The following is a 25279-nucleotide window of genomic DNA, read 5'->3' as shown; positions in this document are numbered from 1 at the left end:
ACCTGTCTGCTGCTGTTCTGGGAATTTTCAGCACAGAGATGCAAAAGCGTCAGTCGGCAAAAGTTCCTCATTTGGGAAATCGTTGGAAAATAAGGAGGGAAATTCCACAAATCAGAGAAGTCCCCCAAGCCACATCCTCGTGCTGCTCCCAGCGTGATTCTCGCCAGCCCAGTGTTGTGCTCACAGCTCCGTCTCTCCAAAAGCCCTTCCTTACCCCATCTGAAACCTCAAGTGCTGCGGAGGAAGCGTGGCTCACGCTGTCAGGAAGCCCTCTATTTGCTCGGGGCACACAAGGCAAAGCCCGTGCTTCCAAGGCAGCGTGTGGGCTGATTTCAGCACCCAGGACACAGATGGGCCTGCCTTGTTGGGCTGGCAAATCCCCTTCCCATGCTGACAGCCACATCCTGCCATGATACCAACCCCAGGTGCCACCCCATGCATTGGAGGTTACATGGGACCGCAGATATCTCAGCACCCGCAGCCTGGTACCAGAGCCCTCCTCTGTGAGGTCAACTGAAAGAGCCCCTTCACTTGTCACTGAGGGTCTGTCTACTCTCCATTCTTCATGCTCTGGGCTCTCGGTAACGCTACAGACTTTTTTGGAGGGGTAGATTTACAGCTCTCAGAATGTCTGCTAAAGGACTGCTGGCTGCTACTGCAGGCTCCTTGCTCTAGTATCTTACTGAGCTTTTATGCCCTGTCTGCTTGATGCTATGTTGTGCCACCTGGCTGTGGCCTCAGCTCTTAGAAGAGCATTCTCTGTTTTGAACAGCCCCTGGCCCTGGCAGGCTGCCCTGCTGGCTCCCCTCTGCCTTTTGCTACCAGGAACTTGGAAAGGCTGCCCTACATTTCTGTAGGCTGCTGGACACCGTGTAACCACACTGCTTCCTTTTAGAGAGATCTTGCCAGAGTTTCCTCACTGCATGCATTTCCCCTTTCTGAAGCTGAGCAAGAAGACACTGGACTTTTCAAACACTGAGATGATGCAGCGTCAGGGGCACAGACCTGACTGCTGGGCAGCTCTCAGTGGAGAGCAGAACCCAGCCCAGCACAGAGCTCAGCTCCTGATCTCCTTGCAGGATTCCTTGCAGGGTGCTCTCAGGGAGTCCCAGCTCTCACGGACATGTCCCCTGTGTGGAGACTTTGGGATGCTCACAGCTGCTGCTCTGCAGTGTGTGTGTCCCCTCAAGCACGGTTGAAAGGTGTAGCGGTGCTGGACTGTGGCAGCCTCCCATGGGCCATGCTACCACAGAAGAAACCTCCTGGGCCTCGTCATACTAACGGGGGAACTGAGGCAGTCAGTGAAGGGCCCAGTGAAGAACAGCCACGTGGCAGCTGTGTGCTTAGCACTGGGGTTGCCCTCCCTGCCCTGTGAGCGTTCCAGCCCACAAGGTGTTGGGATCAGGTACCTCCTCCCTTCACAGGATCCTGCAGCCAGCCCTGGGAGCTGCTGCATTGCTCCCAGCAGCAGGGACACAGCTGTGGCCACAGCCTCTGCCCCACAGATGAGCTGCATCCCCATGACCCCAGACCATGACTCCTTCCCTGGATAATCACTGGCATTGGAGGACATGGCAGCTCTGGGGTCAGTGTCCTTGTGCACAGCTCCCTGTCCAGGCTGACTCACCGGCAGGAGGCATTCTCAGCCCATCCACCCCTGCCCATTTCCACAGGGCTTTGCTGCTGGTTTCCTTCCTGCACGAACCCCAGACCTCATGGTGTTGGGCTGGGAAGGAGCTTCAGTTCTCAGGATGCTGTGCATGGGGGATCCATCATAAACCTGCCCAGCCATGGCCTTACAAGTGAACAGCCCAGTGCAGGGCAGCATGGCCATAGAGACACCCCAATCCCCAGCACTACAGCATGCTGCTCGCTGGCCCCTACCTGCATGAGGAGGGCTGCCATCTGCCCTCTCTTTGCCCTTACAGCTATGATGCTCCCTGCTCACACTGCAGGCTGAGCACAAGGAAGCTATATAAGGAACAAAAGTCCCAGCTCTTGCACAGTCCCATGGCTGAAGCTCCCACCAACCACAGTTGAATCACTTGTGCTGCCAGGATAAGGAACCCCCTGAGCTGGGGAGGCATCCAGCTGCATTGCCACCCTTGGTATATAGGTAGGAGGAGGAAGGCACACCAGCCTTGGACAGTGACCTGTCTCCTAGGGGATCAATCTTACTCTCAAGGTCAGGTGTCTGGCTGTGGCTGGAGACAGCACAAAGTATAGGTATCCCTCATTCCCTTCTTGAAGACAGGGCGAAATAACAAGGCTGCAAAACAAGGGAGCTCAATCAGCACCTTTTAATTAATATGCATCATAAATAAAGAAATAAATAAAGGCGAGACACCTTGTTCTAACAGGGAAATACAAATTAAATATGGTGCAACGTCCGCTAAGCGATGTACAAGCAGGAGGTAACCTTGCAAGACCAGGGCCCCTCGCCACAGGGAAGCCAGCCCAGGCAAGACACCATGAGCAGCATCTGCCTGGCCAAGGCACCGAATACTGGCACGGACTTTCGCTAACACTGTCACCCACCCAGTGGCAGGTGAGGATCCCCACACCACCCCAAGAGCATGGCAAGGCAGGGACTGACTGACATTGCCTCTGCTGAGGAGCCCTGGACTCCCAGCAGCCCCTTGTGTTCGCGCACAACACTTATCCCCCAAACTCACATCACGGGGAGCATTTCCTATCCCCATCTCCCCCGCTGTTCCTGCTGGGAGTGTGGCCCCCAAACCCCAAAAGCATCCCATCCCTAGCCCTGTCAGGGACCCTGCCCTCACCCCCCTTCCCTCCCCTCCCACCTTCCCTCCACTGAGCGCCCCGGGGCATCCAAGGCGACCCGCTCAGCACGGAGGGCACATCCCCACATCACCTATCTTTGCACAGGGTGGCACTACCTCACCTGGACCTACATCACACCGAACATCCGCGTGCCTTCCTCACAACCCCACACACCCTCGCTCTGCACACACACACACACACACACACACCCCTTCCCTCCCGAGGCCGAGGCCGGGCAGCATTGGCAGTGCACGGTGCTCCCACCCCAGTAACATCAGGGTGCTGGAGGCTGCACGGTCACCCTCGGGAGGGGCCATTCTCCTGCACCCTGCAGCGTGAAACTGAGCCAGTGCTGCTCTGGCAGGGATTGCTTCGATTCCTGCTACATACAAACCCATCACCTACGGGTGCTGGAGATGGCGTGGGGTGGAGGGGGCTCTAACGGTCCCTGGTGTGGCTGCATGCACGGCAATGCCTGGCAATACGAGGTACAGCTTGCAGAAGGCTCCATGGGCCAGTTTGGCCTTTGGCAGCTGCACAAGGAGGAGCAAGAAGGAACCACCTACGGTTACTGTATTCTGTAATGGCAAGAAAGGTAAGAAACTAGCAAGAAGCTGTGTTTGCTTCTCTGGGCATCCCTAGAGGAGCCTCAGCAGCCCACGGTACTGTGCTTGGCCTCAGCCACGTCAATAGTCCTCGTCCTCCGGGTGGGTCACGTACATGATGGGCACGAGTCCCTTCTCGGAGCCGAGACTGCACTGCAGCCAGTCACCATCCACCTTGGAGACGACCTGCAGGATATCCCCTTTTTTGAAGCTCAGCTGTCCTTCCTCGGTGGCAATGTGATGGCAAAGAGCTTTCACCTCACTGTGGGCAAGAGGAAGGGAGAAAGGGTGAGATCCTCACAGCATGCTCACCCCACTGGAGTCCAGGGACCGCAGTGGGGTCGGAAACACCCCCCGCCTCCCTCCCCTCTGCCACAGCAGGCAGAGCTGTGACAGCTTCATCCCATTGCGCCCCCAGACACACGCCACCACTCACCAGGGAGGGTTGGCACACAGTCCCCGGGCTGGCTGAGGTGCAGGTGACACTTCAGGAGGCTCTGGTTGAGGAGGTTCTGGCTCAGGGGCTGCTTCTCGCCACATGCTTGCTCCAACCTGGGCCACCAGCTGGAACACAGACTTGTCCAGGCTCAGCCAGCCGGAGGGCAACCTGCAGGGATGAGACAGAAGCAGGCTGTGGTGAGGAGGAAAGTGTCTCATGGCAATGTCACGCCTTAGGGATGCGGATCACACACAACATACACTGCAGTCCCCAGGCTTTTTCCTTTCCAGGAGACCCAGCAACCTCCAGACATACCAGGCATTACAGACCTCTCTATTCACATACTACCTTTGATGTGTCACCACGGCGTAGCCTAGCAGCAGGCCATTTGGCTGACTCCCAACCACACTGCTGCAGTTCCAGCTTAACCAGCCCTCCCAGTACCAAGCCACCTGTATTCCTACCTGTTAGGTTGCCTGGGCTCTTTCTGCACCTTCCTGGACCCAAACAAGTGTCCCCACTTGATGGGCTGGCTGCCCTCTGACGCACTGGCATTGCTCTCTTCTTGGGGGGCTGCTGCTGCTGCTCCCGCTTTTAGCTGAGTCCCCATCTCTTTCTCCTTGCTGCGCTTCAGCTCTGTAACCACCGAGTCTGGGGGGCTGCCCATCCAGAAGGGCCAGCCCCGTTCCTTGACCTCTTCACTGCCTGACACATGCTGGTGCTTCTCCAGGGGGTCTTCCACAGCTTCAGGACTTGGCCTGCTGGCAGCCTTGGGCTTCTCCTCCAAGCTGCCCTCAGCAATGTGGCATGCTTCTGCTCCCTCCACTACCCCTTCACGTGGGGGTGGTGTCTCGTGGGACTCAGCCGAACTGGGCATGCCATTCAAAGCCTTCTTCTTTTCATAACGAATAAACTTTGAGCCTTCAGTTGAGCCTTCAATATAAATCTGTGAGCTCTGCATGAGCTGGTACCACCAGCCTGCCTGCTTGTCCTTCTTCCCCTCCCACATGCTCTCTCGCACCTTCCTCCGTTCTTCCTCTCTGTCTCCATCTCCGCAGGAGGCCCCCACTCCCTTGACCCTCTCACTTGCAGCTTGCTCAGGGCTGCGGCCTGGAGATACGCCACCATCTCTGCCCCCCACTTTGCCCGCTTCGGGGGCAGTGCTGCAGCCGTCGGGATCCTCGCTGCTGCCCCGTGTCCTCATCAGCTGCAGGGTGGAGTGTGCAGAAAGCAGCAGGTCCTGCTTCACACGCAGCAGCTCCTTTTGCTGCTGCTGCTCTTTGCCCATCTGCATCAGGTGGTGCTCAAAAAGGAGGTCCAGGTTGAAGGGCAGCAGTGAGAGAGGCTGCAGCAGGAGCAGAAGCTCCTCAAAGAGAGGCTGGCACACGCTATGAGACAGGCATAAGAAGCCCACTGGTTGGTAGTGTGCCAGGATGATATCTGTGGGGCAAGAGACACTGATTAGATAAGAGGCCCTTGAGACTTTGCCAAGCCACCTAGAAGTTACTGGGCAAAGGAGCTGAGCACTGGTTCCTGATTACAACCATCTCAGTGCCCCCCAGCATCATCCTGTTTTCATGGGTGCTTATGACAAAAGAAGCAGGTAGGTGTCCATGGAATAGTACGGGAGGGAAGGGACATTCCTGGGCTGCTTCACCAGTGGAGAGGCAGATAAGTGTGCCCATTACCCAGCAGCTCCCTCTGAGCATCCCCTCCCTGCTGTGATGGTCCTGGCATTGGGGCTGCATGCAGCCTGTGGGGCACTGCAGAAGGGGCTGTGCAGAGTCCTGCAGCAGAGCTCTTTCCTTCCTCCCCTTCCCCCTCCTCACCACACCATTGCTGCTCCCGCTGTTGTGAAATCCACACTCCTCTTGTGGCACACACCGTGCTCGGGTTTGCTGCGCAGCCGCCCCTGAGCAGAAGCTGAGGGCATCGTGTTTGTGCTCAGACCCTCCCTGCTAGCCCTGTGTGTGACCCCCTCTTCCTGTGCTTGCAGTGCTGCAGAAGCCGCAACAGCTGCAGCTGGATGCCAGCACGAGGACTCTCAGCTGGAAGGTGCCCCAATGCCAGGCATCTCTCCACTAGTAAGAAGGGAGTTTACATGTTTTATGTCTTCTGATTAACACTGAACTTCATTAGGAGGATACATGGAAGTTTTACTGGGGTTAATGGATTGAGATTTAGGAAAAGGAGAATTTATAATGTCCCTTTTCCATTGTTTCAGTTCTTTCTCAAGCTGGCAGAACTTTTTCTTTTCAGCATCAGCACTAATCACAGAGCTTGGTTGAGGTGGGCTGTCCAGGGGCTGATCCGGGCCAATGCCCTCCACCCTGTCAACTGGCCAGAATGGTAAGGGGAGAGGAGGGGAGAGGTGTTCTGTTTCCATAGAAGAAAGTGACTGAGTTTAATCCCAGAGTACAGGGAGTAAACAGCTTCAAGGATCCCATCTGGGGTTTCTCTGCTCTTCCCTGTCTACAGAATTCTGTCTAGCCATGATTGACTGCTGTATTCCCTACATCCAACAAGCAGCATACGTGGAGTCGTCCTTCAAACAAAACAAAACACAATAATAACTAGTTTTACTTATTTCCCATTTCTCTCAGCAACCGGTGGTTGTGCTACTGCAGGAACTGCTCTTCTGCAGCGTCGCACACATCAGTTCTCAGTTCAGAGAATGAGGTGTACCATCAAGCAACCCTTCTGCAAGACACTCACATACAACATAAGAGTCCCAGACCTTGACCTCCAAGGCAGTACTTAATCACACGATTACACTTCCACAGCTATGTTACACTTCCATACCTATGTTATGCTTCCATACAATTTCTGTTACCAACCCATTTTGGGTGTGTTCTGTACCTTTATGATGATAAGAGGCCTTACCTAATGCCTGTGCCTATTTTACCTAGGTCAGAATGCCCCAGTCTCAACTTTACTCTGTTCAGCAGTGAAAGGCAACTTATCCTGTTACATACAGAAATACTGGCAATTTCCACTACAAAAACACAATCTATCTCTCACGCTTCCAGGTCAGGATATAATAAGTCTCTATTGGTTGTCTGGACAGAACAGTCAGAGTGGCGAGGGCGAGGGAGTGGAAAGAGGATGGGAACACAGGAGCTCCTGATCTTCTCTTTTCTCTAATGGAGTCACTCTCCCTCTGGGAGCTGAGCTAACTGGGTAAGGTGGTGGACCAAGAACACTCCTTGCTCCATCACAGCCCTCTTATCTCAGTAGCTAATGGTCTTCCCTGTGCTACAGAGGTGACATGGATGTGTGCACCAAGCTTTGTCCTGTGAGGTTCTGTTGAGCAGCAGGCTTGTGTAGTGTGAGGTGTGAGTATGGAGTTTATGGCCCACTCTAAGGAGAAGGTGGATAAATCCTCACCACAGCCTGAGATCCCAGGTGGGCCCTGGTGGTTTCTGGAGGAAGAGGAGTGCTGCAGCTGCTGAAGGGCATGACAGTAGCTGTGAGTTTCCAGCAGTGCTCAGCTTGAACTGGAGGGCAGGGTGGTTTGTTCACATGAGGACACATGATGTTCCTTGCTGAGGGGAGGAGGCAACTGGGAATGGGGATGAGGGGGGTGTAGGATGTGCTGTGTGTTGAGAGTGTCCACTTAATGGCCATGGACTGCGTGAGACCTTGAGTGACTGCTTGCAGCTCCCCACTCCTTCCTCCTGAGTCCTGCCAGCTGCCCTAGACAACTACACCCTGGGTTGCATCAAGTGTGACCAGCAGCACAAGGGAGGTGATTCTGCCCTGTACTCCACTCCTGTGAGATCACACCTGTGCTGTTTGGTGGCATTCCCACGAGGGAAGGAGGAACAACACCCCATCATGGTGCAGGGGGCACAGGGCTTCTTGGGGTGCTTCCTCAGAACTGGGATTGCACAAGCCTCAACCCGCTATGAAGAGAAGGACAGACAAAGCTTTCACACACGTAGCAGGGAGGAACCATAACCACATGGATGCAGTAAGGAGCAGGCAACCCTCTGAAAACCAAAACAGTTTATTGGCTCTTCAGACACAGCAGCACAGCTGTGAGGGCAGTGCACGTGGGCTGAACTCCAGCTGAGTTCTGGGGCTCAATGGGTACAAGTGCAGAAGGTGGAGAGGGGCTGGGAAGCCCTGCGTCAAGACAGGGCAGTGCCAGGTGCTGTAGGACACTTAACCAGCACAAACAGCTCATCGCAGGGCTTGGGCTGCTCCTGCTCTGTAGCCCAGCATGCAGGAACTTACTGAAAACATGGGTGGGAGCAATAACACAGCACAAGATACACACAGTTCTGCTTCCAGCTGTGCAGGACCAAGACTCAAGAAGAGGCAATGGGAAGCGCTATCACCACTGATCCAGGTATCTTGATCCCCATCTTCTCCACTTCCACACTGCTCGGTCAGTCTCCTGAGGACTCCAGGATGGGCAGATGTGAGGATGCTGGCTCTCTGTCCTGACCACCTGTACCTGCAGACACCAACAGCACCCCGCTAGGGGCTGCTGCAAGCCCTGGGCAGTGCAGGGAGCTCTGGCAGCTCTGGCACAATCTGGGGCACCAGGCAATCCCTGCCCCTGTTGTCTCAGGGAACACAGGCACAGCATCCCACCTCCTACCTGCCTCTTCTTCTGACAGAGATTTCCCCTTGATCATACTGTAAATGTCTGAGTTTTCATACGGCTGCAGCTCTGCAGGGACAGAAAGAGCACAAGGGTATGTGGAAGGAGCGGGGCAGACTCAAACAGCAGCTCGGGCACTGACCTTCTCTCCCCCCACCCCAGCCCCGTAGCTGACCCTGTGCTGGAGCCCTACCTATGTAATGGTCCTCCTCGGCTTTGATGGGCACCGCCTTCCTTCTCCTGGGAAGACAAAGTGATGGTCTGAATTTGGGAGCAGGCTGACATGGCCCAGGGCCCTGATGAACCCGGTGGCAGTGGCAGAAGAGCTCTGCACACTCTGAGCCCAGGTCTCTCCACCACTGCCAGCACCCCAAGGCACAGCAGTGCTGGCAGCAGTGACCACAGGGGATGGGGTCTCCCAGCACACACAGTCCCTGCCCCAGCCCCAAGGATGATGCTCCGTTAGCAGCCCTACAGCTGAGCCACAGTGGCATCATCCAGCCAGCAGCATCCCTGTTGCTTGAAAAGGGTGGGAGCAGAGCAGGAAGCCCACTGTCACCAGCCAGCCCAGTAGCACAGCGTGGTCTAAGGCAGCACAGCAGCTCCAAGTCCCAAGACCACTCGCCTGGACAGCACGAACCACATGATGACCGCAGAGAGAGTGACCATCACTGAGAGCACAACCACCACTGTGACCGCTGTCCGTGGCCAGGAGCCCAGATACTGCCCTGAAACTAACACACAGCCAGCAGTGGGTGTCACAGCCTGGGGTCAGTGCCCAGGCCTTGGCATCAAGTGCGTGCATGCATGCAGGTGTGTGTGCGTCCAGGATCCGCAGCTCTGCAAGGACAGGCAGCAAGTCACAACCATGTGCTTCATGTCTTCAGCTCTAATGGGCAGAGAAGCGGCAGGGAGGCTTTGGGTTATGGGTAAGAGTCCCATTCCCATAAACTGCACAATGCAGTCTAGCAAAAGAGTTTAAAGCCCCAAGGGCTGCAGCCACGCTCCTGCTCAACATGAGCCAGCAGCATGTGCTTGCCATCTAGAAAGCCAACCATATCCTGGGTTGCATCAAAAGAAGTGTGACCAGAAGGTCAAGGGTCATGATTCTGCCCCTTTACTCTGCTCCCATGAGGCCATAGCTGAAGCACTGCAACCAGTTCTGGAGTGCCCAGCACAAGAAGGAGCAGGTCCAGTGGAGAGCCACGAAGATGATCAGATGGCTGGAGCACTGCCGCTACCAGACAGGCTGAGAGAGCTGGGACTGCACAGGCTGGAGAATGCACCTCCTGCCACTCCACTTACCAAGGCACTGCACAGTCCCCTCAATGGAGATCCAAGCACCAAAGCTGTTCCTCCCCTCCCACACGTCTCTGTATGCAGATCCAGCAGAACTGTAAGACCCATCTCCCCCTGCACATCTGACGTGGGTGTAGGATGGCTGTGAGCCCTTGGAGCAGTTCAGGGTCACTTCTTCATACATCCTGTACTTCTCCAGATCTGGTGCCAGATGGAGTTCTGGATCCCACTGAGGACTTTGGCACGTTTCTGGCAGAGGTGAAAGGGGTTTCAGTACGGGTGGGAGGTGGTGAGGTGGGGCAGTGAGCTGCCCATGGGCACGGTAACCCAGAAACTGGAGGAAGCAGGGACACATCCCTCCAGTGCTTCCAGTGACAGCCATGTCCACCAGCAAGTGACAGGGGCAGAGCCATGCTGCTCCTCGGGCTCCTGGCATAACCCTGCTCAGCTGCTCCAGAGGGAGAGGCAACATCCACGTGTGCCTACGTAACGGGGCCAGCAGAAATGCAGGAGACCTCCATCGTGCCCACCCTTCCCTCACTCACAAAGGTCCTCACTCACCCACACATCTCACGTATCCCGGTGCCAACTGCCATAATCCTGTGCTGTTCTTCATCAACCAGCTGCTCTGAGGAACTGGGAGGCCTTGGTGTGGGCTTGGTTTCGCACAAATGATCTCCATGGCAGAAGGCCAGTACCCATCAGGGCATGTCACTGACACTGTGTTATCGAGGTTGTAGAACTTCTGGTCTGGGACAAAACTAATCCTGGGATCCCATTGTGGCTTCTGACATTTCTCTGCACCAAAAACACGGGAAGATGTTAACAGAAGACAAGCTGCTTAAGCAGGGGAGGGCAGGGATTGCGTTCTCTGCCCTGGTACACAGAGGTGAGGGACGGAGTTTCTCGTCATGATGTAGATCAACCTTCCTACACCACAGCCCTTCAGCAGCACCTCCCGATTCCTCTGCACACTCAGAACCTGAATCTACTCCTGCTCACACAGCCTGCCTTCCCCTGGGCAGGAAGGGTAATGTGGGGTCCCAGGAGAGTTCCTGGTGCCCCTTTACTCGGGCACTCCACACTGGACCAGATGCAGGCATTACTGAAGCGCCTTCCCCTGTAGACTTCTTTGGATTTCTCATTGCTGAAGAACTTCACTTTTCCTGTACCTACAAAGTGGGAGTAGGATGGCAGTGAACCCTCAGGGCAGCTCAGCATCACAAATTGGTTCTTCCTGTACTCCTCCAGGTCTCGTGCCAAATGGAGACCCAGGTCTCAGCGGGGCCTTTGGCACATCGCTGGCAGAGGTGGAAGCAGGTTCAGTTAGGGTGGGAAATGGTGAGGTGGGGCAGTGGCTGAGGATCCCAAGCTGCCCATAAATGTCTTCTGGATCCCAGACACGGATGGGAAGGTGACACCTCAGCCAGGAGCAAAGATGGAAGCCCTGCCTCTTGTTCTGGAGCCACATCTTATCCCCACACACCTGCTCTGTTCTCACAGCCAGGGACACGATGAGACATCCTTTGCCCTGCACAAGCAGACACAACCCGGACCCTTTCTATGCCTTCCTTCAAACCTGCTTCCATCCCTACAATCCCTGAGTGCCTACGGTGCTCCAGTCCTCCACAGGCTCCAGGAAATTCCTTTTGCACCCTCCTTACTCAGAGGTTGATCACAGCCTGCTGCTTTCTCCCTCCTCACCCTTCCAGTCCTTACATGCAGGTGGCAGGCTGGCATGCACCTCTCTAGCCATGGGAGTGTGAGCTCCAGCAGCAAGAATGGAACCTCTTTCCCTGCCCACCCGCTTCCCTCTGTGGCAATCATGGCCACAGGTAGCACAGCCCTGGCCCTGCAGGAGGGCATTGCACTTCCCCCTGGCATATCCACACTGGCTCCCACCCAGATACACAGCACTCCCTCCACCATCCTCCCCACCCCCCACCACTCATTTATCCTTTCCATCTCTGACAGTGCATCTCCTGAAGCTGATGGAGGAGTCCCAGGGACGCTCCCCTGCACAGGCAAACAAGGGTCTGCAGAGCTGTGCACACCAGGGTGGCATCTGCAGACACAGCAATGACCAGGACAACACCATGAGCCCCTCAGAGCTGGCCCCACACCCTGCCCCATGCTGTGTGTCTGCTGGGCAATGCTGTGAATGGCATTTCCGTGTGAAGGCAGAGAGGGGACGGGGAGAGATGTTGCTGCCTCACTTACCTTTACACTGTACGGTCCCATTAATGCGGATCCAGGTCCCAGAGTTCTTAATCCCCCACCAGAAATATTGTGCTACAGAACTTGTTCCTTGAAATTCCTCTGTACATTTGACGGTGGTGAAGGGGGACTTGAGATGTCCAGGGCAGGTCAGCTGCAGTAACTCATTCACTCCATAACTGCTTCTGTCTGGTGTAAACTGAAGTCTGTGGTCCCACGCTGGCTTTTTGCACTCTCCTGTTGGGACAAAGTGTGGCTGTCTGTCTTGGGGACAGTCCCCTCCCTGTCCCTGCTGCCACCCCTCTGCTGACGTAGCCCAGGATACTGCTGGCCTCCCAACAGCATCAGTGCACACTGTTGCCTCATGTGCAGCTTCTTGTCCACCAGGATCCCCGAGTCCTTCTCTGCGGGGCTGCTCTCAGAGTTCTTATCCCAGTCTGGGCATACATCTGGGATTGCCCTGCCCCAAGTGCAAGATGTTGGTGTTGGCACAGGCAGGGTGAGGCATGTCTGCTGGTGCTGGCAGGTCTCTGGCTGCAGGGAGTACCTGAGCCTGGCACAAGTGCTGGTGGATAGTGGAGATTCTGGCCCTGGAGTTGTCTGGGCTCATGGGCATGGCTTTAAACTAGACTTGGAGGGGGAAGGAGGTGAGAGTGATCCTGCCCAGAACAAGGCGTGGGACAGAATAACTAAGTTAGAGGGACAGAGTGCTAGCAGGGGCCCTAAACACGCTGCACATCTGAAATCTTTTGATGACAAAAGTGACACGGAGACTAAAGGTAAACACATAATAGAAATTAAGGAGTTCTCCTCTAAGGAGATGAAAAGACAAGCTACCCAGCTGAAGTGCCTCTCTTTAATATCACCGTCAGTGACTCGGACAGTGGGATGGAGTGTACCCTCAGCAGTTTGCAGATCACACCCAGCTGTGTGCTGCAGTCAATACAGCTGAGGGCCTGGCACGGATAAAGAATCAGTCTGGCAAAATGACTTCCTATGCCACAGACAGTCTGGCTCAGTTGTGAGCCCAGTCAGGCATTAGGATGATGATTCTGAACACAGTTTTGAGATGGGAAACACGGAGAGGGGAGAGGGTGGAAAGTGTGAGCACAGGGCTGTAGCAAAGACACCTCCTGACACTCCCACTTACCAAGGCACTGCATAGTCTCTTCAATGGACATCCAAGCATCAGAGCCTTTCCTCCCCTCCCACACGTCTCTGTATGCAGATCCAGCAGAACTGTAATCCGTATGTATCCCTGCACATCTGACGAAGGTGTAGGGTGGCTGTAAGCCCAAGGGGCAGATCAGGGTCACGTCTACATACTTCCTATACTCCTCCAGGTCTGGTACCAGCTGGAATTCTGGATCCCACTGGGGCTTTTGGCACGTTTCTGGCAGAGGTGAAAACAGTTTCAGTTAGAGTGGGAGACAGTGAGGTGGGGCAGAGCATGGTGGGTGTCAACAAATACCTGCAGCCCTCTGGTCACTGAAGGGACACAGAAAATGACATGTCCATCTGCCTTGGAATACGTCTTGGGCACGGGCTCACCTTGTACGTGCCAGTGACCACACAATCACAAGCTGTCCCACTCCACCCTCGTCCCCGCCATTCTCTTAACCCTCCTCACAGTTGGGATTTTCCCAGGGCTTTTCTCTCCATTCACTCCTTGGACTGACCCCCAAGGGCACAGGACCTGGCTCCTGCTGCTGCATGTTACCACCATACTACGTGCTGCTCTCACTTACCTTCACACCAAACGAGCTCTTCAATGGGGATCCAGGTACCAGAGCTCTTCCTCCCCCACCATGAATATTGTGCTACAGAACTTGTTCCTTGAAATTCCACTGAACATCTGACACTGGTGAAGGGGGACTTGAGAGGTCCAGGGCAGGTCAGCTGCAGTACCTCATTCACTCCATAACTGCTTCTGTCTGGTGTAAACTGGAGTCTGTGGTCCCACTCTGGCTTGTTGCACTGCCCTGTTGGGACAAAGTGTGTCTGTCTGAGGGACAGGGGCACAAGGAGGAAGACTGAGGCTCGGCCAAGGCTGACTGCGGTGTCAGCAATGGATGGCATGAGGAGATGTGGGGCCTTGGGGGCAGGAGAGGAGCACAGTGTGGATGGAAGGTGCTCAGAGAACTGTCACTGTCACCTCTTCACTGATCTTAAAAAATTCCTGATCAGGGGATTTGGGGCAAAAATCTCCAACCCAGTGGCTGCTTTGGGCTGCCTGCAGGAACACGAGGGGCTCAGGTGAGTCTCAGCACATCTGGCTGCCGCGTGTCATCAGGAGCTCAAAGAGAGGCAGGAGAGAAACACAGCTCCCAGCCTGGAAGGGACCGACAGCATCCTGTGAGCAGAAGAACCATCTTGGGAGGCTGTTGTTCACATCCTCACCGCACAGACAGCCGCCTACAGGCCCTGCACAGGGTGCAGGAAGGAGTCTGGGTCACGTTTCGGCATGGAAAATATGGTTCAGGTGTGACAAAGAGGCTGTACCCAGCGTGTGATGTGTGCTGCCTGCAGAATGGTTGGTCTGTGCACTTTGCAGCGGCAGACACGCAGTGCTGTGCTGGTTTCCATGCAGTGATTAACCCCTTGTTGACTCTGCTCAGCAGACACAAATGCAGCAGGCATTTTACAGCAGTCTTGTGGAGCAGCTGGTCCTGCTGCAGGGCATTCCAGGAGCGTGGCAAAGCAGAGCTTGGCATGCCGTGGGTGTAGATGGCAGGAGGGGTCAGCAGAGAGGAGCTCTCAGTTTCTGTGGTGTCCCTGGAGTCTGTGGTCCCCCCAGGATTTACTCAAGGCCCTGTTTGAAAGCCAGGTCTCCCTTACACCTACTGTAGCACCAGGCCCTGTTGCTACAGCTCTTGGCTGTCTGCCTGTAAGCCACTGCATAATGCCATGCTCTGCAGGAAAACACCCCCCGCAGGCTTGCCCACCTCTCTGTCTGAGCACGTTGTGAGGGGCTGAAGCCTTCATTCAGATGTTGAGTAAAATCCCACAAAAGCAGTTCAGGAGGACAGACAGGAGACAACAGGACAAAGGGACAGTGCAGCTCGGTGCACACAATGCACCACACGCCCTGACCACATCCTCTGCTGGCAGCTGCTGGTGGTGCCGGCAGCGCACACTGTGCCCGTGGGGCTGCCTCACCAAGGCCAGCACTGGGATGCTACTTATGTCATCCTGTTTCCTCCACTGTGTCCTGAGGTTGTTCCCCCCTCCTTCATTGTACTCCCCAGGGTTAGTGGGGATGTGCAGGGACATTTTGTTCCCTATCTCTTCCCAGAGTGTCTGTCCTGCCCCACTACCCTTGGCCACCCCGCTTGAGATGGCTCCAGCAGGGCCCCGTTCTAACCACCCCCCTGCTCCTGGCCCTCTGTGATGTGAGTATCCCGACCCCAGGGGGACCCGGGCACTGCTCTGGGTGTGAATGTGCACACGCAGAGGATTCAGGCAGGGCTGCTGTGTGCGGCTGCTGAGCGCTCGTGTCTCAGTTCCTCTTCTTCACAAACACAGAGGTGCAAACTCAGCAAACACCATCCTCACTGCAGGCAGCTCCCAGGACAGACATGTGACGTAGGTATGCAAAGCACGCCATGCGGTCACCATGTCCCCACTGTGTCCCACAGTTGTGTCCTGGCCTCCACCTCACCTTACAAACTAGGCAAATGAGCTGGAAAACCATGCATGGGCACAGTTAGCCTCTCCAGCCCATCAGTTTGAGCAGGGAGGTTGGGCACTGTGGGCAGGGGATGTCCACTGCCACTGGCTTTGCCCCCAGCGCTGCAGTGACTATTGTGCTGTGCTCCGCTCCCTGCAAGAACCTGGCACCCCTCCATTGCAGCTCCTGGACCTGAAAAGCTCCCTCTCCTGGGTTTCAGTGGAGGGTCCCCAGCTCACAGTTTGGGCACCCCATAGCCGGCACTAGGAGCAGTCTTTAGGGATGCAACCGTGCATTGGGGCATTTATGTGGTCCCCTAGAGACAGCAGCACACAGCTCATAGCAGCTCAACCCCAGCGCATCCCAACTGATGCCCATGTGTCGCAGGCCCTGCTGCAGATAACACCTCTGGCCCTTTTGCTTGCAAAATAAGCAGCAAACACAGAACAAGCGAGCAGTGAAGCCTCCCTTTGCCAGGAGAGAGCGACCATCCCTTACCTGTGTACCAGGAATATCCTCTCTTGTTGCGGTCATGCTGTTCCGGATCCAGTGCTGCCAGCAGAGTTGTGAGGACCAGGAGAAGGGCCCACTGCAGGGCCATGCTCCCTCCTCCCCACAGGCAGCACCTCTCAGTGCTCCCGTCTGACTGCACGACGTGCATGCACTGGAAGGAAACAGCTGGGCAGAGCAGTTGCTTGTGGTGCAAGAGGCTTCCTCATCATAGAAGGAAGCTCCACCAATGCCAGCACTGCTTTCCGGGCAGGCTGCATGCCCCTTTTGCAACCTCACTTCTCCCTGAGAACAGATTTTAGGCGCTGTGCTGGGAGCAGCTGCTCTCACAGAACCTGGGCTCACAGGAGGATGTGTGAGCAGCGCTGGTTCCTGGATTCCACTCTAGCAGTGAAGCCTTGCAGAGACTGTATCAGGACAGCCCTCCCCTCCTCAGTGTCTGTTAGCGCTGATCCCATGGGTCAGAGCACTGAGGTGCTTTCTAGCTGCTGGAGTGTGGGCTGCAAGCAGGTGACAGCACCAGGGACACAAAGCAGAGTGATCCAGGCTCTGAGATCGTGTCTGCTGCTTCCCAGCAGCGTGCAGTCCCCTAATGATCCCAAAGAGAGGCTGTTCTGCCTCTGGCAGCAGCGCAGCCTTTACCCCTACCTGTCTGCTGCTGTTCTGGGAATTTTCAGCACAGAGATGCAAAAGCGTCAGTCGGCAAAAGTTCCTCATTTGGGAAATCATTGGAAAATAAGGAGGGAAATTCCACAAATCAGAGAAGTCCCCCAAGCCACATCCTCGTGCTGCTCCCAGCGTGATTCTCGCCAGCCCAGTGTTGTGCTCACAGCTCGGTCTCTCCAAAAGCCCTTCCTTACCCCATCTGAAACCTCAAGTGCTGCGGAGGAAGCGTGGCTCACGCTGTCAGGAAGCCCTCTATTTGCTCGGGGCACACAAGGCAAAGCCCGTGCTGCCAAGGCAGCGTGTGGGCTGATTTCAGCACCCAGGACACAGATGGGCCTGCCTTGTTGGGCTGGCAAATCCCCTTCCCATGCTGACAACCACATCCTGCCATGATACCAACCCCAGGTGCCACCCCATGCATTGGAGGTTACATGGGACCGCAGATATCTCAGCACCCGCAGCCTGGTACCAGAGCCCTCCTCTGTGAGGTCAACTGAAAGAGCCCCTTCACTTGTCACTGAGGGTCTGTCTACTCTCCATTCTTCATGCTCTGGGCTCTCGGTAACGCTACAGACTTTTTTGGAGGGGTAGATTTACAGCTCTCAGAGTGTCTGCTAAAGGACTGCTGGCTGCTACTGCAGGCTCCTTGCTCTAGTATCTTACTGAGCTTTTATGCCCTGTCTGCTTGATGCTATGTTGTGCCACCTGGCTGTGACCTCAGCCCTTAGAAGAGCATTCTCTGTTTTGAACAGCCCCTGGCCCTGGCAGGCTGCCCTGCTGGCTCCCCTCTGCCTTTTGCTACCAGGAACTTGGAAAGGCTGCCCTACATTTCTGTAGGCTGCTGGACACCGTGTAACCACACTGCTTCCTTTTAGAGAGATCTTGCCAGAGTTTCCTCACTGCATGCATTTCCCCTTTCTGAAGCTGAGCAAGAAGCCACTGGACTTTTCAAACACTGAGATGATGCAGCGTCAGGGGCACAGACCTCACTGCTGGGCAGCTCTCAGTGGAGAGCAGAACCCAGCCCAGCACAGAGCTCAGCTCCTGATCTCCTTGCAGGATTCCTTGCAGGGTGCTCTCAGGGAGTCCCAGCCCTCACGGACGTGTCCCCTGTGTGGAGACTTTGGGATGCCCACAGCTGCTGCTCTGCAGTGTGTGTGTCCCCTCGAGCACGGTTGAAAGGTGTAGCAGTGCTGGACTGTGGCAGCCTCCCATGGGCCATGCTACCACAGAAGAAACCTCCTGGGCCTCGTCATACTAACGGGGGAACTGAGGCAGTCAGTGAAGGGCCCAGTGAAGAACAGCCACGTGGCAGCTGTGTGCTTAGCACTGGGGTTGCCCTCCCTGCCCTGTGAGCGTTCCAGCCCACAAGGTGCTGGGATCAGGTACCTCCTCCTTTCACAGGATCCTGCAGCCAGCCCTGGGAGCTGCTGCATTGCTCCCAGCAGCAGGGACACAGCTGTGGCCACAGCCTCTGCCCCACAGATGAGCTGCATCCCGATGACCCCAGACTATGACTCCTTCCCTGGATAATCACTGGCATTGGAGGACATGGCAGCTCTGGGGTCAGTGTCCTTGTGCACAGCTCCCTGTCCAGGCTGACCCACCGGCAGGAGGCATTCTCAGCCCATCCACCCCTGCCCATTCCCACAGGGCTTTGCTGCTGGTTTCCTTCCTGCACGTACCCCAGACCTCATGGTGTTGGGCTGGGAAGGAGCTTCAGTTCTCAGGATGCTGTGCATGGGGGATCCATCATAAACCTGCCCAGCCATGGCCTTACAAGTGAACAGCCCAGCGCAGGGCAGCATGGCCATAGAGACACCCCAATCCCCAGCACTACAGCATGCTGCTCGCTGGCCCCAACCTGCATGAGGAGGGATGCCATCTGCCCTCTCTTTGCCCTTACAGCTATGATGCTCCCTGCTCACACTGCAGGCTGATCACAAGGAAGCTATATAAGGAACAAAAGTCCCAGCTCTTGCACAGCCCCATGGCTGAAGCTCCCACCAACCACAGTTGAATCACTTGTGCTGCCAGGATAAGGAACCCCCTGAGCTGGGGAGGCATCCAGCTGCATTGCCACCCTTGGTATACAGGTAGGAGGAGGAAGGCACACCAGCCATGGACAGTGACCTGTCTCCTAGGGGAACAGTCCTTCTTACTCTCAAGGTCAGGTGTCTGGCTGTGGCTGGAGACAGCACAAAGTATAGGTATCTCTCATTCCCTTCTTGAAGACAGGGCAAAATAACAAGGCTGCAAAACAAGGGAGCTCAATCAGCACCTTTTAATTAATATGCATCATAAATAAAGAAATAAATAAAGGCGAGACACCTTGTTCTAACAGGGAAATACAAATTAAATATGGTGCAACGTCCGCTAAGCGATGTACAAGCAGGAGGTAACCTTGCAAGACCAGGGCCCCTCGCCACAGGGAAGCCAGCCCAGGCAAGACACCATGAGCAGCATCTGCCTGGCCAAGGCACCAAATACTGGCACGGACTTTCGCTAACACTGTCACCCACCCAGTGGCAGGTGAGGATCCCCACACCACCCCAAGAGCATGGCAAGGCAGGGACTGACTGACATTGCCTCTGCTGAGGAGCCCTGGACTCCCAGCAGCCCCTTGTGTTCGCGCACAACACTTATCCCCCAAACTCACATCACGGGGAGCATTTCCTATCCCCATCTCCCCCGCTGTTCCTGCTGGGAGTGTGGCCCCCAAACCCCAAAAGCATCCCATCCCTAGCCCTGTCAGGGACCCTGCCCTCACCCCCCTTCCCTCCCCTCCCACCTTCCCTCCACTGAGCGCCCCGGGGCATCCAAGGCGACCCGCTCAGCACGGAGGGCACATCCCCACATCACCTATCTTTGCACAGGGTGGCACTACCTCACCTGGACCTACATCACACCGAACATCCGCGTGCCTTCCTCACAACCCCACACACCCTCGCTCTGCACACACACACACACACACACACCCCTTCCCTCCCGAGGCCGAGGCCGGGCAGCATTGGCAGTGCACGGTGCTCCCACCCCAGTAACATCAGGGTGCTGGAGGCTGCACGGCCACCCTCGGGAGGGGCCATTCTCCTGCACCCTGCAGCGTGAAACTGAGCCAGTGCTGCTCTGGCAGGGATTGCTTCGATTCCTGCTACATACAAACCCATCACCTACGGGTGCTGGAGATGGCGTGGGGTGGAGGGGGCTCTAACGGTCCCTGGTGTGGCTGCATGCACGGCAATGCCTGGCAATACGAGGTACAGCTTGCAGAAGGCTCCATGGGCCAGTTTGGCCTTTGGCAGCTGCACAAGGAGGAGCAAGAAGGAACCACCTACGGTTACTGTATTCTGTAATGGCAAGAAAGGTAAGAAACTAGCAAGAAGCTGTGTTTGCTTCTCTGGGCATCCCTAGAGGAGCCTCAGCAGCCCACGGTACTGTGCTTGGCCTCAGCCACGTCAATAGTCCTCGTCCTCCGGGTGGGTCACGTACATGATGGGCACGAGTCCCTTCTCGGAGCCGAGACTGCACTGCAGCCAGTCACCATCCACCTTGGAGACGACCTGCAGGATATCCCCTTTTTTGAAGCTCAGCTGTCCTTCCTCGGTGGCAATGTGATGGCAAAGAGCTTTCACCTCACTGTGGGCAAGAGGAAGGGAGAAAGGGTGAGATCCTCACAGCATGCTCACCCCACTGGAGTCCAGGGACCGCAGTGGGGTCGGAAACACCCCCCGCCTCCCTCCCCTCTGCCACAGCAGGCAGAGCTGTGACAGCTTCATCCCATTGCGCCCCCAGACACACGCCACCACTCACCAGGGAGGGTTGGCACACAGTCCCCGGGCTGGCTGAGGTGCAGGTGACACTTCAGGAGGCTCTGGTTGAGGAGGTTCTGGCTCAGGGGCTGCTTCTCGCCACATGCTTGCTCCAACCTGGGCCACCAGCTGGAACACAGACTTGTCCAGGCTCAGCCAGCCGGAGGGCAACCTGCAGGGATGAGACAGAAGCAGGCTGTGGTGAGGAGGAAAGTGTCTCATGGTAATGTCACGCCTTAGGGATGCGGATCACACACAACATACACTGCAGTCCCCAGGCTTTTTCCTTTCCAGGAGACCCAGCAACCTCCAGACATACCAGGCGTTACAGACCTCTCTATTCACATACTACCTTTGATGTGTCACCACGGCGTAGCCTAGCAGCAGGCCATTTGGCTGACTCCCAACCACACTGCTGCAGTTCCAGCTTAACCAGCCCCCCCAGTACCAAGCCACCTGTATTCCTACCTGTTAGGTTGCCTGGGCTCTTTCTGCACCTTCCTGGACCCAAACAAGTGTCCCCACTTGATGGGCTGGCTGCCCTCTGACGCACTGGCATTGCTCTCTTCTTGGGGGGCTGCTGCTGCTGCTCCCGCTTTTAGCTGAGTCCCCATCTCTTTCTCCTTGCTGCGCTTCAGCTCTGTAACCACCGAGTCTGGGGGGCTGCCCATCCAGAAGGGCCAGCCCCGTTCCTTGACCTCTTCACTGCCTGACACATGCTGGTGCTTCTCCAGGGGGTCTTCCACAGCTTCAGGACTTGGCCTGCTGGCAGCCTTGGGCTTCTCCTCCAAGCTGCCCTCAGCAATGTGGCATGCTTCTGCTCCCTCCACTACCCCTTCACGTGGGGGTGGTGTCTCGTGGGACTCAGCCGAACTGGGCATGCCATTCAAAGCCTTCTTCTTTTCATAACGAATAAACTTTGAGCCTTCAGTTGAGCCTTCAATATAAATCTGTGAGCTCTGCATGAGCTGGTACCACCAGCCTGCCTGCTTGTCCTTCTTCCCCTCCCACATGCTCTCTCGCACCTTCCTCCGTTCTTCCTCTCTGTCTCCATCTCCGCAGGAGGCCCCCACTCCCTTGACCCTCTCACTTGCAGCTTGCTCAGGGCTGCGGCCTGGAGATACGCCACCATCTCTGCCCCCCACTTTGCCCGCTTCGGGGGCAGTGCTGCAGCCGTCGGGATCCTCGCTGCTGCCCCGTGTCCTCATCAGCTGCAGGGTGGAGTGTGCAGAAAGCAACAGGTCCTGCTTCACACGCAGCAGCTCCTTTTGCTGCTGCTGCTCTTTGCCCATCTGCATCAGGTGGTGCTCAAAAAGGAGGTCCAGGTTGAAGGGCAGCAGTGAGAGAGGCTGCAGCAGGAGCAGAAGCTCCTCAAAGAGAGGCTGGCACACGCTATGAGACAGGCATAAGAAGCCCACTGGTTGGTAGTGTGCCAGGATGATATCTGTGGGGCAAGAGACACTGATTAGATAAGAGGCCCTTGAGACTTTGCCAAGCCACCTAGAAGCTACTGGGCAAAGGAGCTGAGCACTGGTTTCTGATCACAACTGTGCCTGCAGCATAAGGCTCAATACTGGGTCAGGGAGCACTGGGCAAACTGGTTAAGATCCTGCTTCCTGCAGCCAGTACCTGCCTGCCAGGTGAGCCACTGGAACAACCATGCTGTCAGAGTAGGGTGCAAACAAAAAGCACCGAGTTGGCACACTAAGATTCTCTTGTCCCACCTCCTGGATATGAAAGAGAAACTGCAGATGTGGTCCAGTACCAACAGGGAGAGATGCACTGGGGACAGAACGCAGCCTTTCCAGGGATCTATAAAGGCTCAGCTGTGGATCTTAACAGAAAATGGACTGGTATTTGTATCTGCAGCAATCATCCTACACTTCTTTTGGCTGCTTCCACACTGCTCTGCCATTAGCTTTACTATCAGCCATCATTCCTAGAGACAGTTTGGCACCTGATTTGTGTATATTTGCTTGCAGTGAGACAACAAATGTGCACTGCAGACAGGACTTGCAGCTTATCTGCACACCCTGTGCCTAGCCTTAAGCAACCTGGCAGCCCTACCTCACATTTCAGCTCTTACTGTGGCTCAAACCAGACTAACCCAGAAGATTTGCAAGGGTAGTATTCTGATCCAGAAAACCAGAGCATTTTCTCTTGTTACACTGCTCAGTACAAAAAGTACCGATGCAAAGAGAAGCGCTGACTGCACACACAAACCTGAACAGTGTCTGCTGTCAGCTCCCAAAACTGCCAGAAAATGCTGGGCTGGAGTTAATGCCTGGGCTGAGCATGCACTGAGCCAGCAGCACCCTCAGGGAATTCAGCATGTCAAGGGTTTGACATGCCTCACTGTGCACTTAGCACTTAGTTATGCTTCTAGGCATCAGGCGGTCGGGTTATCTACACACTTCAGAAACACTTCTGGTTGGAAAACAAAAACAAAAACAAACAAAAAAAACCCAGAAAACAAAACAAAAATACCTCCCTGACAACAAATACATGAAGGAAAAACTGTTTTTTGTTTAACAGAAGGGTTTCCTTTCTATTTCCCATGCTTGAAGGGTTTCAGGTTGCATCTTCAGCCCTGCAAAGCTCTCAGGCACTGGGCAAAGGATACAGACACTTGGTAGGGCTAGACTGATCTCTTAAGATTACACTGAGCAATCTGTATTGTAGGTGATAGCCCTGTGTACCAACTGCATCAGGGAAGGAGGACACAGCTACCACATTCTCCACAGCTCAGGTGGAGGAATCTGCATGGAGCTTTGACTTCCACTTCCCTCCCTTTATCTAGGCAGCCTTCCAGCAACATCTACACCTGGACTGCATACAGTATAATCCTTCAGCTCAGAGCAGGAGGGACCAGCATGGGCTGAGAGACCAGCAGGAGACCAACATAACACAGAGCTTATATCTCTGCTGCATGATGCGCAGAATTTGGTCCTTCCTGCAGCGCACAGACTCTTACCTTCATGGTTGTAGAGGTGGTTGAACCAGAACTCCAATGACCGGATACTGTAGGAAGAGCACACAGTCAGGGAAGGATCAAAAAAGCAAAAATCAACTCAGCCCCTTCATCCTCACTGTTCTAGAGGTGTGGCTGGAAAAAAGCATTTACACAGCATAGCCCTGGGAACAATAAGACCTACAGAAATGGGACTCACTTCCATCAGCACGCACTGACCACTCAGCCTGTCAAGGATCCACCTGCGCACACTGTGCAACCGTAACACCTAACAGCCAGGCTTCCAGCACGTTTCCACACCACTTTGCTCCTGTGCCTTGGCAGAGTTAAGTTTTACAAGAAGTGCTCGCACAGAAGAGACAAACCAACTACAAATATGAGATCATCCCATCAAGCTTGGACCAAAATACGCTGGTGACCTGTGCCAAGAAAGCAGGATGAGCCTGGGTGGGGTAAGCAGGGCAAAGCTTCCTCCTAAGGGGTCTGCCAACATTTGGAGATGTTAGGGACTCTTGCCAGTGTCAAAGGTCTTTCTTCTCACTGCAGATGAGCGAGGAAATATTATCCTGACAGGGCTTACCATGTCACAGGCACAGAGATGGAGTTCCACTGACCTTTTCCATTTAGAACTGAGTGTTATGTGTACGCTCCTCATCCAGCCCAGAAGGATCAGACTTGAATCCCATATCAGTGCTTTCAGAGAGTCATGCAGTGGGATTCATTCCAACCCCAGGAAGCAGTGACATAGGGATTTTCAGGATCAATTTATGCATATGTTATGTTTACCTTTATGTGAAGCCTGACAGACAGACTCTTTGCACCTAACCTTTTGGGGCCAGAACAAGCTGACAACGTTTTACTCAGTGGGCTACAGCCAGCCCATCTCAGCCTTGGCCTAATTAGGGTAAGTTTTAATCTCTTTGGAGTTCCCTTTGGAGTTCACAGCTTCTAACTTCTTTCATCTACAGCTTGGAGAGCTGCTTCCCAGGTTCCCTTAATCTTTTCATTGGGAACTCTGCCTGCTTGCAGCCAAGGAGAAGCACCAGCTGCCAGCCCCTCTCAGTGCCATGCAGTCAGCCCAGGAGTCTGCTTACTTGAGGAGGCCGAAGATGAATGCATTGAACCTCATGGTGTGGTTGGTGAGCTCCGTGTACTGGCTGATCTTGCTATAGAGGCTGTGCAGCAACTTGGTGGAGGGGCCTATGGTAAAAAAATGAAACATTAGGATTTGTTGTGGTCAACAAAGCCAAAAGAGCATCACGAGGTGCAGCATTCATGCAAAGACTGACAGCCCTCCACCAGTCACCAGGATAAGTTCATTCCATTCCAACATCCCAGCTCTACACAGGAGATGGATCTTTCTAAGGCCTTCACTCCAAAACTTTGGGAGAGTTTGAATGGATGGAAGCGCTCCAGGAACATCTCCCACATTTCAGCTATAATCATGGCCCGTATATCAGAATCAACAGGCAAAAAGAAAACTGTGGAGGTGGGGCATGGATGATAACTTGGAGATCTGCTACAAACAGGGCAGGATGCTTCCCAGCCCTGCAGGTAAGCCCTTCATGATACGGAAATCAGTGTGGACCTGCCATCTCTAACTTCAGAAAGGAGTCTTCCTACATGGCAGCCACTGCCAAAATCCAGGGTGCAGACTGATACTAGCAGAGGGCGGGGGTGTCATGGGTATAGTT

General features: G+C 55.0%; 2 protein-coding genes across 5 annotated transcripts in view; both read right to left on the bottom strand.

Annotated features, from left to right (window-relative positions):
- Positions 1–2286: 2286 nt before the first annotated feature.
- Positions 2287–16270, bottom strand: LOC140263896 (uncharacterized). The gene is made up of 9 exons (XM_072359209.1): positions 16128–16270; positions 13708–13941; positions 13110–13352; positions 11963–12196; positions 10304–10540; positions 8441–8512; positions 4296–5271; positions 3829–3999; positions 2287–3654 (listed from the first exon to the last, which is right to left on the bottom strand). The coding sequence occupies exons 1-9, from the start codon at positions 16228–16230 to the stop codon at positions 3474–3476; spliced, it is 2451 nt and encodes an 816-aa protein (XP_072215310.1). The 5' UTR covers positions 16231–16270; the 3' UTR covers positions 2287–3473.
- A 2805-nt stretch (positions 16271–19075) lies between these two features.
- The window catches only part of RUSC2 (RUN and SH3 domain containing 2), a 53232-nt gene continuing 47028 nt past the window's right edge, over positions 19076–25279 (bottom strand). For all 4 annotated transcript variants that reach the window (XM_072359274.1, XM_072359273.1, XM_072359275.1 and 1 more), the window contains 5 exons: positions 24680–24785; positions 23589–23635; positions 21083–22058; positions 20616–20786; positions 19076–20441 (listed from right to left, as the gene is read on the bottom strand). In XM_072359274.1, the coding sequence (XP_072215375.1) occupies positions 20261–20441; positions 20616–20786; positions 21083–22058; positions 23589–23635; positions 24680–24785 (1481 nt within the window). In that variant the 3' untranslated portion in view covers positions 19076–20260. The remainder of the gene's footprint in view (positions 20442–20615; positions 20787–21082; positions 22059–23588; positions 23636–24679; positions 24786–25279) is intronic.

Source organism: Excalfactoria chinensis, chromosome Z (assembly GCF_039878825.1).
Source record: "Excalfactoria chinensis isolate bCotChi1 chromosome Z, bCotChi1.hap2, whole genome shotgun sequence".
NCBI lineage: Eukaryota > Metazoa > Chordata > Aves > Galliformes > Phasianidae > Excalfactoria > Excalfactoria chinensis.
The sequence above is the reverse complement of the archived record's forward strand: the minus strand, read 5'-3'. Positions and strand labels throughout refer to the sequence as shown.